This window comes from Phasianus colchicus, chromosome 3, assembly GCF_987193195.1.
Source record: "Phasianus colchicus chromosome 3, bPhaCol1.hap1.1, whole genome shotgun sequence".
Taxonomy (NCBI): Eukaryota; Metazoa; Chordata; class Aves; order Galliformes; family Phasianidae; genus Phasianus; species Phasianus colchicus.
This window is the reverse complement of record NC_143438.1, coordinates 7,676,766-7,691,429: the sequence shown is the minus strand read 5'-3', so window position 1 is coordinate 7,691,429 and position 14,664 is coordinate 7,676,766. Positions and strand designations below refer to the sequence as shown.

At 47.6% G+C, this 14,664-nt stretch overlaps 1 protein-coding gene across 1 annotated transcript; it reads right to left on the bottom strand.

Moving 5' to 3' along the window:
• Window positions 1-207: 207 nt before the first annotated feature.
• On the bottom strand, window positions 208-12,739 carry NHLRC1 (NHL repeat containing E3 ubiquitin protein ligase 1). The gene has a single exon (XM_090136876.1). The coding sequence runs from the start codon at window positions 12,698-12,700 to the stop codon at window positions 11,555-11,557; it is 1,146 nt and encodes a 381-aa protein (XP_089993002.1). The 5' UTR covers window positions 12,701-12,739; the 3' UTR covers window positions 208-11,554.
• Window positions 12,740-14,664: the final 1,925 nt, after the last annotated feature.

Below are 14,664 nucleotides of genomic sequence, written 5' to 3'. Positions count from 1 at the left end.
CTTTAATACACTGTTTGATTTAGAGGGCCAAATTTGCTCCAATTTGAAATATTTGGTACGTGTTATTCATACAGCAATATAGTAGTTATTAAATGGCCAGGAGGTCAGAGCAAAAGCCAAATGAGAAGTTAACCAATAGAAAGATTACCCATGGACTTGAAATGGCTTTAGTTAATACGCATGCTTTCTGTCACAAAATATACATCCTTAAAAGTTTTATGTTAGTTTAATCTATTTGTCTCCACCTCACAAGACACATTTGTATCATTACAGGATTAAATACAAACAATGATATTAGCTAATGAGAAACTGATAAGTGTCTTTATGAGACTCTCTAAGATTTTGGCTGTGGGAAGAGTCTTGGGAAGGAATATTTTAACTATTATCTGGCATAGGTTTGTGAATGATATTCAAACATTTGCATGTATAGAAAGCCAGACATGCAAAAATGTTTGAAAAGGAAGCTGCAGTCTAATTTGTTCTATCATAGACTGTAGCTGTTGTCTTCTCCTTATGAAATCCTTTTTTTTTTTTTTTAGGTAGTTGTGAAAAGGACTTTTTGCACTTTTATTCACATTAACTGCCAAGGTTAAAGAGCTGATTCCATCAACTTAAGTTCTCTTTTGAGAAATGCTTTTGGCAACATTTGTAACTCCACCTGACAATATCTATTAGGCAGCAGAATGTATTTCTTCTGGTCTCCACCAAATCTTTGGCAATACAGCACTATAGTAAGAGAGTTATGTTCTATGGGCCACATAAGATCATTAGATGGCCCAGAGAGCAATCTGTACTTGTACAGAAATATCCTATCTTCTTCATGTGCCGGATGGAATAAAAGCAAGTATGAAAAAATGATTCGCTTCTGGTGGACCTAGATGTTAGAACTGGTATGTATATATAACACACAGCGTTGGAAAGCAGGTTTTTAAGACCCTGAAAAAGGGAGAAGAAATAATGGACCTAATTTAAGAGCCAGGGGGGTATGTTCTAGGATAGGAAATTCTTGGCTGTGAGAGTAGGGGGGAATTAGATCTGTGGTCAAAAGTCTCAGTGGGAAGGAATACATCACTACCATCTCACAAGAAAAGAACAGCAAAAAGCTTTATGAAACCTCAAAGAACTGACTTTCTACCAAGGTCAGACAGCCTCTGCTACCATCCAAAACTGAGCCAGAAAGAACCAAATAATTTATTACATGTTCTCACATCACTTATATACATTCACAACTTTCCTTTTTTAGCTTTCCCATCCACCTTTACATGTCAACAGAGTATTCCACAAGCACTCCATAACCATGCATGTAGGTGCTTATCTATCAGAGCCATGAGTTGTTCCTAGGCATGCTCTCTTCCTCAAATCACAGACATCATCATGCGGCCACTGCACAGCTTATTTGACTTTGTTTTCCCCTTCTTCTGGAGATGTCCTTAGTTCGCATGCTGTTGATCGTGCTTCACAGCTGCTGCTCAGAATAGCCTTTCCTGTATTCCTACAGATCACATGCTCATTTTCATATACACTGAAGGCTGTCAAATAGAGTGACCACAGGGTGTGCTTTTTTGGTCATTCAACTTCAAATCTCATCCTCTTGGATTCATAGCTTATGGCATGGCAAAGAGGCTTGCTCTTTGCAGGAGAAGGAATTGGTGGCATAGACTGCCTGTGCAGGCTTCCAAGCTACTTTTATTTTGTCTCCACCAGCATTTGACAGGGTAACTCCAACTAACTATATGATTTGTCTACAAAGTCAAGTACTAAGAAGATCTTGGGATCATGGAAGCAGTCTGCTGCTATCACAACCACAAAAAGCCAATGTTACGTCATTTGGTTACTTTCAATTTATTTTTTCCCATAACTATTACTGCAAATGAAGCTGCACAGGGGAATCTGAGGTAGAAGCATTCCTAAGCTGTTAGTCTATATGGTTTAAACTGTATATGGTCCTTCATCCTCCTTTCAAGGAGGATACGCTTCAAAAGCATTTGCATACCACTCCCCAAAACACATTCCTTGAATGACTTAAGACGTTTACCATCATATACAGTTATCTGAGATTTCATCCCTTCAATCTGACAGAAAGGATGAAAGGTGTTGCATTAAGAGGATAGCTGGGGCTTTGCTTGCCAGAAAACCCCCTCGTGGGCTGTCACTGAAGGGTTCACAAACGCTTGTGTGTCGGTGCTCCCTCAGAGTTTCACTGGACAGAGTCACCAAAGTTTCCAAAGAATAGATGATTTATTGAAGAGACAAACACAGCAGATTCAGGGTTGCCATTGATAACAGTGCTAGCAAAAATGCTTCTTCACCAAGAGGTGAAGTGCTCCCATCTTAGGGGAAAAAGAGGAACACAGTTTTCTGTCTCTTATCTCTCATCTCTCCTTTTGTGTCTTTTCCTTCCTTTTCTCCATCTTCTCTTCTGCTTTGTACTCTGCTCCCCGAAATAATAATCCTCATAACCTGACCTTATATGTTCCCCTACCTGGGGTGATGTTAATGTGATTTGGGGGAGAGCAGATTGCTATGGTCATGTTTGTTTAGCATGTTCTTCTTGGAACTCATTAGAATACTCAAGGGTAGTAACTGTAATAGTAGCTTCACAGGTAACAAAGCAAAAGGTCTCACTCGATGTGAAAATCTGACAAAGTTACGCTTTAGAAAGGAAAAATAAACAAACAAAAAAAAGCCCACAACATGGACTGAACTTTCAGGTAGATTAATCTTTCTGAAATCAAATTGGTGTCAAGACTTAAACACCACAATAGCTGACCAAAAAATGGATAAAAAGAAATGCTCTTCTGGAAGACACGGTCAGCCTGTGAATGCAAAGATTTTCCATCGTTTCATCTCCCATAAGTAAGGCAGGGCATGGGAATGGAAAAGAAGAGCTGACGGTACACCTGCCATTCAAACAGTCATTTTCAGACTTCCAGGAGTCCTTCTGTGTGCCAGTGTCACCTTCCTTTCCCACCTATGGATATGTCTGCGAGGAATGCTGGACACAGACAGAATGATGGGAGGCACAACTGCCACGACCGAAACAGCAGCAAAGGGAGCCACAGCTCCCTCGGCCATGCCCAACATGGCCAGGGTTGGCTGCACGCGTCAGACGCTGTCACAATGGGCACTGCAGTGGCCTGCAGACGTCACAATGGCCACCGCTGCCCCGCCCTTTACACCGCCCCATAAATACGGGAGCAGCGGCAGCTGGCCCACACTTGCCGAGCTTAGGCCTTCTGGGTGCCACGCGTGCGTGGACGGGAGAGGAGCCAGAGCAGGAAGGCAGGCGGCTGCCCACCTGGGTGTGGGCGAGAGAGAAGCAGTGCTAGGAAGCGCAGAGCAGGACGCCACCTGGCACACAGACTGAGTGCAGCGGGCGCACGAGAGGCATTACTGCGTGAGAGCCACAGCCATCGCTCTTGCGTCCAGTCCCTTGTGCAGCCCACTAGAGACTAGTCTCTAGTCTCCAGGAAGGGACAGGATGAAGAACCCACATGTGCTTCATCAGCCCAAGAATGGTGTGCTGCGCAGGCACGCGCAGCGTTCAGACAACGGCGTGCAAGTGAGTCTTTTCTGCCGTCCTCTGCCAGGGTGGAGATCTCATCACGCTCACCGTGAGAGGAATCTGCTGCAGGCAATGCTCAGGCGTGCAGAGGAGACCGCGAGGCGCAGTGTCGCCCCTTGGGGACAAAATGGCATGGGGCTCCTCATCCCCCGTCCGGCAGTGGATGCCGAGGAGCCCATGGAGGTGGGCCCCCCTCAATATGCCCCACCACCCAGCAGGGTTCCCTGCGGAGTCTGGGGCATGGGGCTTCTCATCCCACACCTGGCAGTGGATCCTGTGGTGCCCATGGAGGGGGTTGTGATGCCCAGGCATGCCAGACATGGGCAAAGTGATGGGAGGCACAGCTGCCACCATCAAACAGGCAGCTTCGGGAGCCACAGCTCCAGCCACTGCTCAGACTACAACTCCAGACACAGACACTACCACCGATCAGACGGCCATGGGAGCCACAGCTCCAGCCACCGATCCAGCAGCTGCGGGAGGCACAGCCATGGCCACCGATCAGACGGCCATTGGAGCCACAGCTCCAGCCACCATTCAGACCGCAGCTTGAGACACAGACATGACCATCGATCAGATAGCCATGGGAGACACAGCTCCAGCCACCGTTCAGGACATGACTCGAGACACAGACACTACCACCAGTCAGACGGCCATGGGAGCCACAGCTCCAGCCATCGATCCAGGAGCTGCGGGAGGCACAGCCACGGCCACCGATAAGACAACAGCGTCTAGGCAAATACTTTCCACTCTCCTGACAACAAGAAGAGGCCAAGACGTTCCTGTTTTTAAGAAAATAAAATTCTATATACATCCCAGCTGAGGGTTTCTGCATCTATTTCTTTGGGCACTCTGGGGAGGCGCGAGGGGCACATAGCTGTGACCTTTCCCTTTCAGTGAGGCAATTTGATTGTAGACCAACCAATGTTTGGCAGGTGATTCAGCTTAGTGATTGACGAAACTGTGTTCTCCTCCAGTGTCTGATCTCAAAAAGAGCCCGGTCCTGCGGGTCTTTCTGTGAAAGTGCAGCTATGCCAGAAAAAGCAGACCATGAATTTCTGCTCAATTTGGTTTCACAGATGTTTCCTCCAGCATTGGCTCTAGAGTACCCACTGTCATGCCAAACACAGGTTCACAGGTCTCAGGCTAAGCTAGGTTGCAAGAGAGCAAGATGGACCTGCACCAAACACCTCCATGCCTCCTGTAACACAAGTGAGCACTGGCCCATGGGAGAGCATGAACTTCAACCACAAACTGGTCAATCATCTTACACTGTGTCAACCTGCACTGCGACCGGCAATGATGTATAAACATTGATGTGTGTTGGATCCCTGTACTAGGGAAGGCTCACCCTCCAGCTGACTCAATCACTGATTCATGCTGTGAAGGGGTAGAGTGTATGGGAACTGTTTCTGGAGATCCCTCCTCGGTGAAGCTTTCCCCTGTGAACCTAGAATCTTCTGATACAGATAAGCAATCTGCTTCCCTTCCTTTATAGCACCTTTCTATTGTGCTGGTCCTGTTATCACACCTCTTTTGTAATGCCTTTCACATTGTATTGATTTGTCCAATTGCTGCAGTGTGTCTACCCTTTTCTTGAAAACCTCCAGGGTTGGTGACTACCACACTGCTGGGCAGCCTTTTCGAAGATCTCGCTGCTCTTCTGAAACCATTCTCTCTTGTCCTGTCACCTGGGAAAAGAGGCTGACCCTCACCCTGTTACAGTCGCCTTTCAAGTGATTTTAGAGTGTGGGAAGGTCTCTGCTTCTTCTTTAGACTAAACAATCCCAGTTCCCTCAGCCAGTCCTCAGAAGACTTGTGTTCCAGATCCTTCTCCAGCTTCGTTGCTCTTCTCTGGCCTTGCTCTCCAAGGCCCCAGTGTCTTTCTTGCAGTGAGAGTCCCAACAGTGAACTCAGTACTCAGGGCGCACCTAGCCAGTGCCAAGTAGAGAGGGATTATCACTGCCCTCTACACTATGCTGATACAAGCCAGGATATCATTGGCCTTCTTGGCCACCTGGCATGCTGCTGCCTCATGTTCAGCCTTGCACTGGCCAACACTCCTCCGTCCTTTTCCTCTGCACTGCTTGCCAGCTGCTCTACCTACATGCATGGGGTTGTTGGGACCAAAGTGCAAGGCTTGCCACTTGGTCTTGTCTATCTCATACAGTTGGCCTCAGTCTAGCTATTCAGCCTATCTAGATCCCTCTGGAGATCCTTCCTACCCCCTGGCAGATTGACACATCCTCCCAGCTTGGCGTCATCCACAAACTTACTGAGGGTGCACTCAGTTCCCTCATCCATGTCAGCAACAAAGATATTGAACAGGACAGGCCCCAACACCAACCCTTGTGTCTAGTCACCAGCTGGATTTAACTCCATTCAACACCACTCTCTGGGCCCAGCCCTCCAATCAGTTTTTCACGTGGTTAAGAGTGCACCTGTCCAGGCCATGGACCAGGCTGCCAGCTCCTCCAAGAGAGTTCTGGAGAAGATAGTGTCAAAGGCTTCACTAAAGTCTAGGTAGACTACATCCACAGCCTTTCCTTCATCCACCAGGCTGCTCATCTGGTCATAGAAGGAGATGAGGTTGGTCAGGCAGGACCTGCATTTCACAAACCCATGCTGGCTGGGCCTGAACCCCCTGGTTGTCCCAAGCATGCTGCACAACTGCACTCAAGATGATGATCTCCATGCCCTTCTCTGATACCTAGGTCAGGCTGACAGAGTTGTAGTTCTCCAGATCCTCCTTTTGACCCTTCTTGTACACTGGCATAACATTAGCAATTCTCCAGTCATCTAGGACTTCCCTGTTGACCAGGACCACTGATAAATGATGGAAAGTGGCTTGGCACTCACTTTTGTCAGCTCCTCCATCGTGCGTGGGTGGATCAATTCTGGCCCCACGGACTTGTGATGGTTCAGGTGGAGTAACAGATCACTTATGGTTTCCTCCTGAATTTTGGAGGATTGATCAGTTCTCCGTCCCTGCCTTCCAGCTCAGGAGGCTGAGAACCCTGATGATAACTGGCCTATTACAGACAGAAGAAAAGAAGGCTCTGAGAACCTAAGCCCTTTTCTCATCCTTAGTGACAACATGCCCCACTGCATCCAATAAAGGCGGTTGATTCTCCTTGGCCCTCTCCTTGCTGTTAATGTATTTATAAAAACGTATTTTCACCTTTTTAGTTTTCCCTCTGCTATCATTTCTGAAATGACTCTGACTACCTTACTGCTGAACGCTGTAAACAGACCCTGGTACACTTACATGCAATGACAGCAACATGAGATCAAAGCTTAAACATAAACCAAATAGAAAATTGCAGCACGTATGTATAGCAGACCTATCAACCTATAGTAGGGGCTGATGAGATTATACAAAGGGAATATTGTCTACTGTATTTGTTTTAATCAACATTGTTAAAATACGAGATTGCAATGGTAATTATCACTGAAGCAGTGTGACACAGTCCTAAATTATATTCTCTATGAAAATACCAGCACGCTTACAGAAGGGAAAGTACATCCCTAGCCATCCCCATTTTCAATGCATCCAGAGGAACTCCTTAACCATCACAGAAGTAATTACATTTTTTTGCACGTGAGTCCCTTGTGATTTTATAATCCCTCTCTCATTTTTTGTTCTGTTGACATCTGTGACTAAATTCCAACTGATTTCCAGATGGAAAGGGCAGCATGTGTTGTGCAGGCCTCTGAGATGCAGACAGCATTAAAGCACCACCCTGAAAACCTATTTTAAAGGAGCTATAGGGTTAATGTGCATAAATGCATAAAGGAAGAAGCAAGAGAAAGTGAAAACATCGAAGTCTTTTCAGTTTGTTGTATGTGTACTAGTGGATTTCTGTCTCCCATCATCTCTTCAATCATTGTGTGACAAAAGAAAGGTTGAGTTTTACTGTTGCATTTTCCCACATACACTGAAGATCTCAAAACTTTTAAGGTGTTCTCTAAATCTTCACAATTGAAGTGTCTAAATCAGATGAATTAAAATGAAATTCAATGGTTTCTTGGATGCAGTGTTGTATGATGCCACCAAGCCTTACAGTGAAAACATCAGTCACAGAAAAAGCTTGTATTTTCTTGTAGTAAAATAAGTAGAGACTGGAGGAGATGGCAGGAGACAAACTAGATAGAACAAAGCTGGATTGCCCAGCAGGTAAAATAAGGTAAAACCCAAATATGAAGTGATTTCCAGTCATATATGAAAGCAGACAGGAGTGGAATGGGCAACAACTGGAGCTCTAGTGGATTTTAAAACAACATGAGCCAAATACTTAAAAATAAGCATTTCAGCTGCTGGAAAGATGCCTGCATGGAGTAGGCTCTAGGAAACTTGCACATCAACGAGATCAGCAGGCAAAACAATCACCTGGTGCAGAGGAAGGTTTGAGAAGATGAAAGTCCATGCCTCATAGTTGAGAGGAATTGTCCAGGTCCCACAAGTACTATGGTGACAGACTATTAATTATGTATAAATAAAACATAAACGGTATTACACGAATTCTGAAACACATTGGTTCCCCTGAGGAAATGTTATCTGACTGTAGTAATTTCCCTTGTACATAAGAGCACTCGAAAGGCATATATATTCCACAGGGCTGCTCCTCTGAGTAAGTTCTCTTCATGAGCTGTCAGGAAGGCTCCTACTCAAGACAATATACTTCCTACTGCATTATCCAAGATGTATTTCTAGACCGATCATATGCATTTGCTATGTGTCTTGCCACTAACAAAACCATGTAGGTCAATATATTTCAAAGAATTAACAAGTCACACTGTAATAACTTCAGCAGGATATCTCCAACGTTGAAAAAAAAAAAAAAAAGTAAAAGAGAAAACATAAACTTTACCGCAACTAAAATAGAGAAATTTGATTGTAACAGATAAAAGTGATAAAACAAATAAATTAGGAACTGACAGACAACTGTCTGGCATGGAATACAGACAAACACTCTTTATTAGCACCATACCATTTTTTGCCCCAGTTGACAGCACTGAGCCTCATGGTGTTCTCTGGTGGATGTACCACCATTCACTGTTCTTTTGATGACAGGAACACCTGTGTCACATGCTGCTCTCTGGACAATGGGTAAAGCCTCACTCAATGCTATTCTCTGCCTCAGAGACGTGCTTGGGCCCCAAACTGTTCACTGGATTCTAGCAATGTCTTGATCTCAAATTGTTCTCTGGACACTGGCCCTGCCTGAGCAACAACATTATCAGGATGCTGAGCATGCCTGGTGGATCCATTTGCATGGGTTCTTGTCATTCTACAGACACTTCAGTGAGTTAATTTGTCTCTTAGCCGGGCAAGGCTATTCTTTCCCTGCCTTCTTCACTGCATACAGGATTGATGGGAAAGCCCCCAGTTCATAGAATCATGGAACAGCCTGAGCTGGAAGGGACTCAGAAGGATCAATGAGTCCAACTCCTGGCTCCACAAAGGACAACCAAAAAGCTCAATCATCTTTCTGAGGGTGTTCTCCAAACACAAGTGGAGAGGAGGGTCAACGCTGAGCTCTGCTCTCTGGAGACAGGGACAGCACCCGAGGGAACAGCACTGTCCCAGGGCCCAACCACCCTGTCCATGAAGAACCTTTCCCTTATTTCCAGGCCAAATGTCCCCTGACACAGCCCCATGCCGTTCCCTCAGCTCCTGTCGCTGCCACCAGAGAGCAGAGCTCAGCGCTGACCCTCCTCTGCCCTCCTGAGGAGCTGCAGGCCGCCATGAGGCCTCCCCTCAGCTCCTCTGCTCTGGGCTGAACCAGCCAAGGGACCTCAGCTGCTCCTCATACACACTGCCCTCCAATCCCCTCATTAACTCTGGAGCACACCTTTTGGGCACTCTGTCTAGTCTGATCTTATATTGTAGTGTCTGTGTTCCTCCTTCTTAAAAAACATTTAAAAAGAGAGGAAAACATATACTTCTTTTAAAAAGCCTTGCAGCTGTTAATGGTGTTAACAATATAAACTCAGAAGAGTTGGAGGGTGTTTTGAAAACCCACAAGTTCATAGCTGACTGCGCTTTATTAGCTCAAGGTAGGGCTGGATCAGCTCCTCAGCTCTCTTGCAACCTAGCCTACCCTGTGGCCCATGTTTGGCACAACAGTGGATGCTCCAGAGCCACTGCTGGAGGAAACATCTGTGAAACCAAATTCAGCAGAAATTCATGGTCTGCTTTCTCTGGCATAGCTGCATTTTCAAGGAAAGACCTGCAGGACCCAGAGTGCCCGAAGAAATAGATGCAGAAACCCTCAGCTAGGATGTATGTAGAATTTTATTTTCTTAAGAACAGGAACGTCTTGGCCTCTTCCTGTTGTCAGGAGTGTGGAAACAATTTGTTTGGACACTGGTGGATCCCACTTTCATCTGTTCTTATTCATATTCCAATGTATCCGACTCCATGGGTATTTGACATCCAGTCTGCTGTTCAATTAACCTTTACAAATAGATGTATTTAATATACCTGTTTGCTCTGCTTTTATAAATGTTAACGTGAGATATATTAATACACAGTCTGAATATGAGAGCTTTAATACACCGTTTGATTTAGAGGGCCAAATTTGCTCCAATTTGAAATATTTGGTACGTGTTATTCATACAGCAATATAGTAGTTATTAAATGGCCAGGAGGTCAGAGCAAAAGCCAAATGAGAAGTTAACCAATAGAAAGATTACCCATGGACTTGAAATGGCTTTAGTTAATACGCATGCTTTCAGTCACTAAATATACATCCTTAAAAGTTTTATGTTAGTTTAATCTATTTGTCTCCACCTCACAAGACACATTTATATGTAACTTCCTTTCAGTGCTGAATTACCTGGGTAATTATTTTAGAAACACATGAATTCCTAAAACGCAGCAGTGACTTCCAGTAGGTGTGTTATATTGTTCTAAAAATAATACACATATACTTGGATTTCCGTGATGTAGTAAGGCAACTGAACTCACATCCACAGCAAAACAGTTTTCAAGAAAATATAAAGAGTTCTTAACCTGCTATCTGCTGTCAGCAAAATGCTTTTTGTAGGCTAGAAAAGGCAAGGTTCTCACCCCCTTGTCCTTATTACTCCTCTCCAACATTCAAAATCTCAACTGAATTTTGCAGAGTGGTGCAGAAGCACCATATTAATTTCAAGACAGATGCAGGCAGTACTGGAAATCTCTCAAGAGTACCTGTGTTACTAGCATGGCCAGTTCCATTCAGTAGATGCAGAAGTGCCCACGGTCTAAACATGAGTACTTGGAGATGCGTTTAGGGAAAGCCACCCATGCCAGTAATTACACATCTCAATGAAGATATGGATCCATGCGATATGTGGCAAGTGTTAGTGTTTCAGTAAAACACTAAAAAAGTGGTAAGAAATGCATACAAAGAAGGGCATACCCAGAATTGCGTTTCCCCAATATGGAGAAGAAAACAAAAAGGCTTTGAGCATCTTTTCACTTCATATAACTCACTAAATGCTGATAGCTCATGTACTGCAACTGATCATGGCTGGATCAATTGGCCTTGAGCTGAAGCTGCCATTTCTCCTATCAGTTCATCAAGTCAGACTCTTTTGTCATGCAGAAATCTGTCAGAAACAGAATGTGAGTAACAGTAAGCAAAAGCAGCATCCTTTTCTATCCCAGGTGCGGATCTTGGATTACTCCATTCCAAATGCTGTTGTTAATGCACAGTATGAATTTTTGGTTATCAGCATATGGAATAGTTCTAAAGTTCCTCATTGCTCGGTTGGTTCACTGCGGACTTTGGTCTGCAGCAGCCACGATGTCTCCTGCAGCCACGCGTGGGATCTGGTGTACATTTTGTGGGAAATACAGTACATTGGTCTAAGAGGGCAATTTCACTTCACGTAAAGCTCGGGAAATCCTCCCTCCCTACACGCCTCTGAACACCAGCACTGCACACACTTTGTAGCCAAAAGCAGCTCAAACCAGTAGCAGAACACATCTAAGCCCACTCAGGCAGAGCTATATATTTTCACTGAATGATCACCGCTGTCTAAAACAACGAGGGAGTTGTTTGCTGTGTAAGTCAGTCCTACGGGATAAGAAAGCCCGTGGCTTACTAGAGGGGTAAAGACGGGAAACTCCTCAGGTTTCCCCAGGCATATCACAGCCTGACTGCAGACATCCGTCACGACGATGCAGCCCTCTTTGTCAAAGGCCACAGCCGTGGTGTATATTTTGGAGGGGAAAACGAGGTTCAGCCCGAAGCTATCCATCTGGCCAATGAGAGTCATGTCTGCACTGAATATCTTCATTCGGGTGCTGCAGCCGCCTGGTCCTTTAGTCTTCAGGTGCTCTATCACCACCACGGCACCCGAGCTCGGGCAGACGGCCACCCCTCTGGGGCTGCTCAGCTTGGAGCGGACCAGCTGGCACTTCTTCAGCCGCCCCTTGCCGAAGTCGGCCGTCAGGCGGTACAGAGCTCCGGCCTCGGCGTCCGTCACCATCACGTCGCACTCGGGGGTGGCCCCCAGGCCCCACGGCAGGCAGAATCCTTCTCGCACGGCCAGAGTCCCCCTGCCGTCAAAGTCGAAGGCCTTCACCGAGCGGTCCCCGCCGTCGGCGACCACCACGTGCCCGTCGGCCGTGACCGCCACGCCCAGCGGGTACTTGACGTCGTTGCCCGCGTCCCCCCGCTCCCCGAACCGCTGCAGGCAGGACCCGCTCGGCCCGAAGACGTGGACCCTCTTTTTGCCGTCGTGGACCACCGCCAGGCGCCCCGACGCCCGGCACGCCGCCACCCCCGTGGGGTTCAGCAGCGACCCCCAGCCGCCCAGCGACAGCCGCAGCCGCGGAGGAGCCGCGCCGCCGGCCGCCCCGCCGAGGACCGAGGGGCCGCGGCCGCCGGGGCCCAGCAGCTCCAGCAGCTGCAGCAGCGGCAGGCAGTCGCTGGTCTCGCCGAGGCCGCAGGGCCGCCGGCAGAAGGGGCACTCCAGGCGCCGCCGCTCGGGGCCGCCCAGCGCCTCCACGCAGCCGCGGCACAGGACGTGTCCGCACGGCAGGTTACGCGGCCGCCGCCGCCCGCCGGGGCCGTACCGCTCGAAGCACACCCGGCACTCCAGCAGGCCCAGCTCCGCCTCGTCCGCCGCCTCCGCCATCCCCGCCGCGACCCGCGGGGCCTCGGCGGGCCGGCGGCTGCCCCCTGCGGGCCGGCTGCGGCGGTGCGGCACGGTGCGGCACGGTGCGGCACGGAGCGGCACGGAGCGGCACGGTGCGGCACGGAGCGGCACGGTGCGGCACGGAGCGGCACGGAGCGGCACGGAGCGCGGAGCTTCCCCTCCTTCCGCCGCCGCCGGGCGCCCGCAGACCGCGCTCGGCTGCTCCGCGCGAGTCGCCGCGGCGTTGCTGCTGCTATTCGTGCCCCGTATCGGGGCAAAGAAGCGGGCAATTGCACGCGATTTCTCTTGCTGTTCTGGGAAGCTTTTGAAAATGTAATATTTACACTAATAGCCAGTGGCTGCTTTTCCCACTGATGGCTGCGCTCAGCTTTCACGTGTCCACAAACTCCAGATAAACCTGTCACACCTAATCTGGATAGAATGAGAGGCGGCGCTTGAACTTCACTACCCAGAAGCGACAGCGTCCCAGATGCGTAGATCTCGGCTCACTGTCTCACTGGCCACAAGAAGGTTACGTCTCTTTTCAGTTCTTAAAGCAGCAGTAGCCCTCAGTGGCTACGAGCAATACTAAGAATTGTAATGGAGTCCTGTGGTGGTGCTGCACTCCCAGTACTGTGCTCACTGTTGGGCCCCTCACTACAAGAAAGACACTGAGGCCCTGGAGCATGTCCAGAGGAGGGCAATGAAGCTGTGAGGGGTCTGGAGCACAGATCTTATGGAAAGCAACGGAGGGAGCTGGGATTCTCTAGACTGGAGAAGTGGAAGCTCAGCAGATACTTCATTGCTCTCTACAACTACCAGAAAGGAGGTTATAGTGAGGCAGAGGTAGGCCTCTTCTTCTGGGTAACTATTGATAGGATGAAAGGAAATGACCTCAAGTGGTGCCAGAGGAGGTTCAGGTTGGATGTTAGGAAAAAGTCTTTCTTCTCAGAATAGTGGTGAGGCAGTGGAACAGGCTGTCTGGAGAGGTGTGGAGTCACCATCCCTGGAGATATCCAGGAAAAAGGTCGATGTGGCACTGAGGGGTGCAGTTTAGAGGGCATGAACGTTGGGTTGGTGGTTGGACTAGATGATCTTTGTGCTCTTTTCCAACCTTAATGGTTCTATGAAATCATCAGAACATGCAGTGATCAGTCCTAGAGACTCACAGCTCTTGGACTACAACATCAAAAATGCACAAGGCTTTTCCTCTTGTGCTAGTCTTACTGTCAGTACATCACACTGTAACCATACAAGTGTAATTGTTACCAGGGATGGAGAACAGCAGGCTGTGCATGTTCCCACTTATCTTCCCCAGCTGCTCTCGTTGGCACCACAAAAAGCAGCATTTGAACCTGAGCTGCCATGACTGTGCTCACAAGCTTCCCTTGGACAGACCTCCAGAGAGCTGGCCAGACAGCAGCTGCTGGCAGCCACAAAGAGCCCTTAGTTATTTTTTCTTTAATTTCTGACTACATGAGCTGATAAATGGAAGGAAAAGGTACACTTTAAAACCACTTATTTATACATGGACTTTAAGGAAAGCTATGCACAGCTAAAGGCAGAAGTCAGCTGTGAAGTCAGAGCTGATTCTGAAAGCGAAATCATCCAAAGATGTTCCACAGACATTGAAGCCTGCTTTAAGAGTGCCCCAAAGCATTTAAAACATGAGACAACCATAAAAGAAAGGTAGGAGTGTACATATAACAAATGCATAGTTAGAAGAGTGGTGTGGTTGGGATGGTATTTTACAGGTATATAGTTAGAAAGATTACCGTGGTGGAAAGAGACAAAATGAAATGCTCACCTGCATCCCAGGCTCACAGCAGAAAACTTCAAAAGGAGAAATATCCAGAAAGAGACCCTTCCTAGTGGCAGTCAGCCCTTAAATGGGGTCTAAGAGAGGTGCAGCCAGGCTCCACCCCTTCTGCTCACACAGCTGAATTGCCTTCACCTGTGCTCCC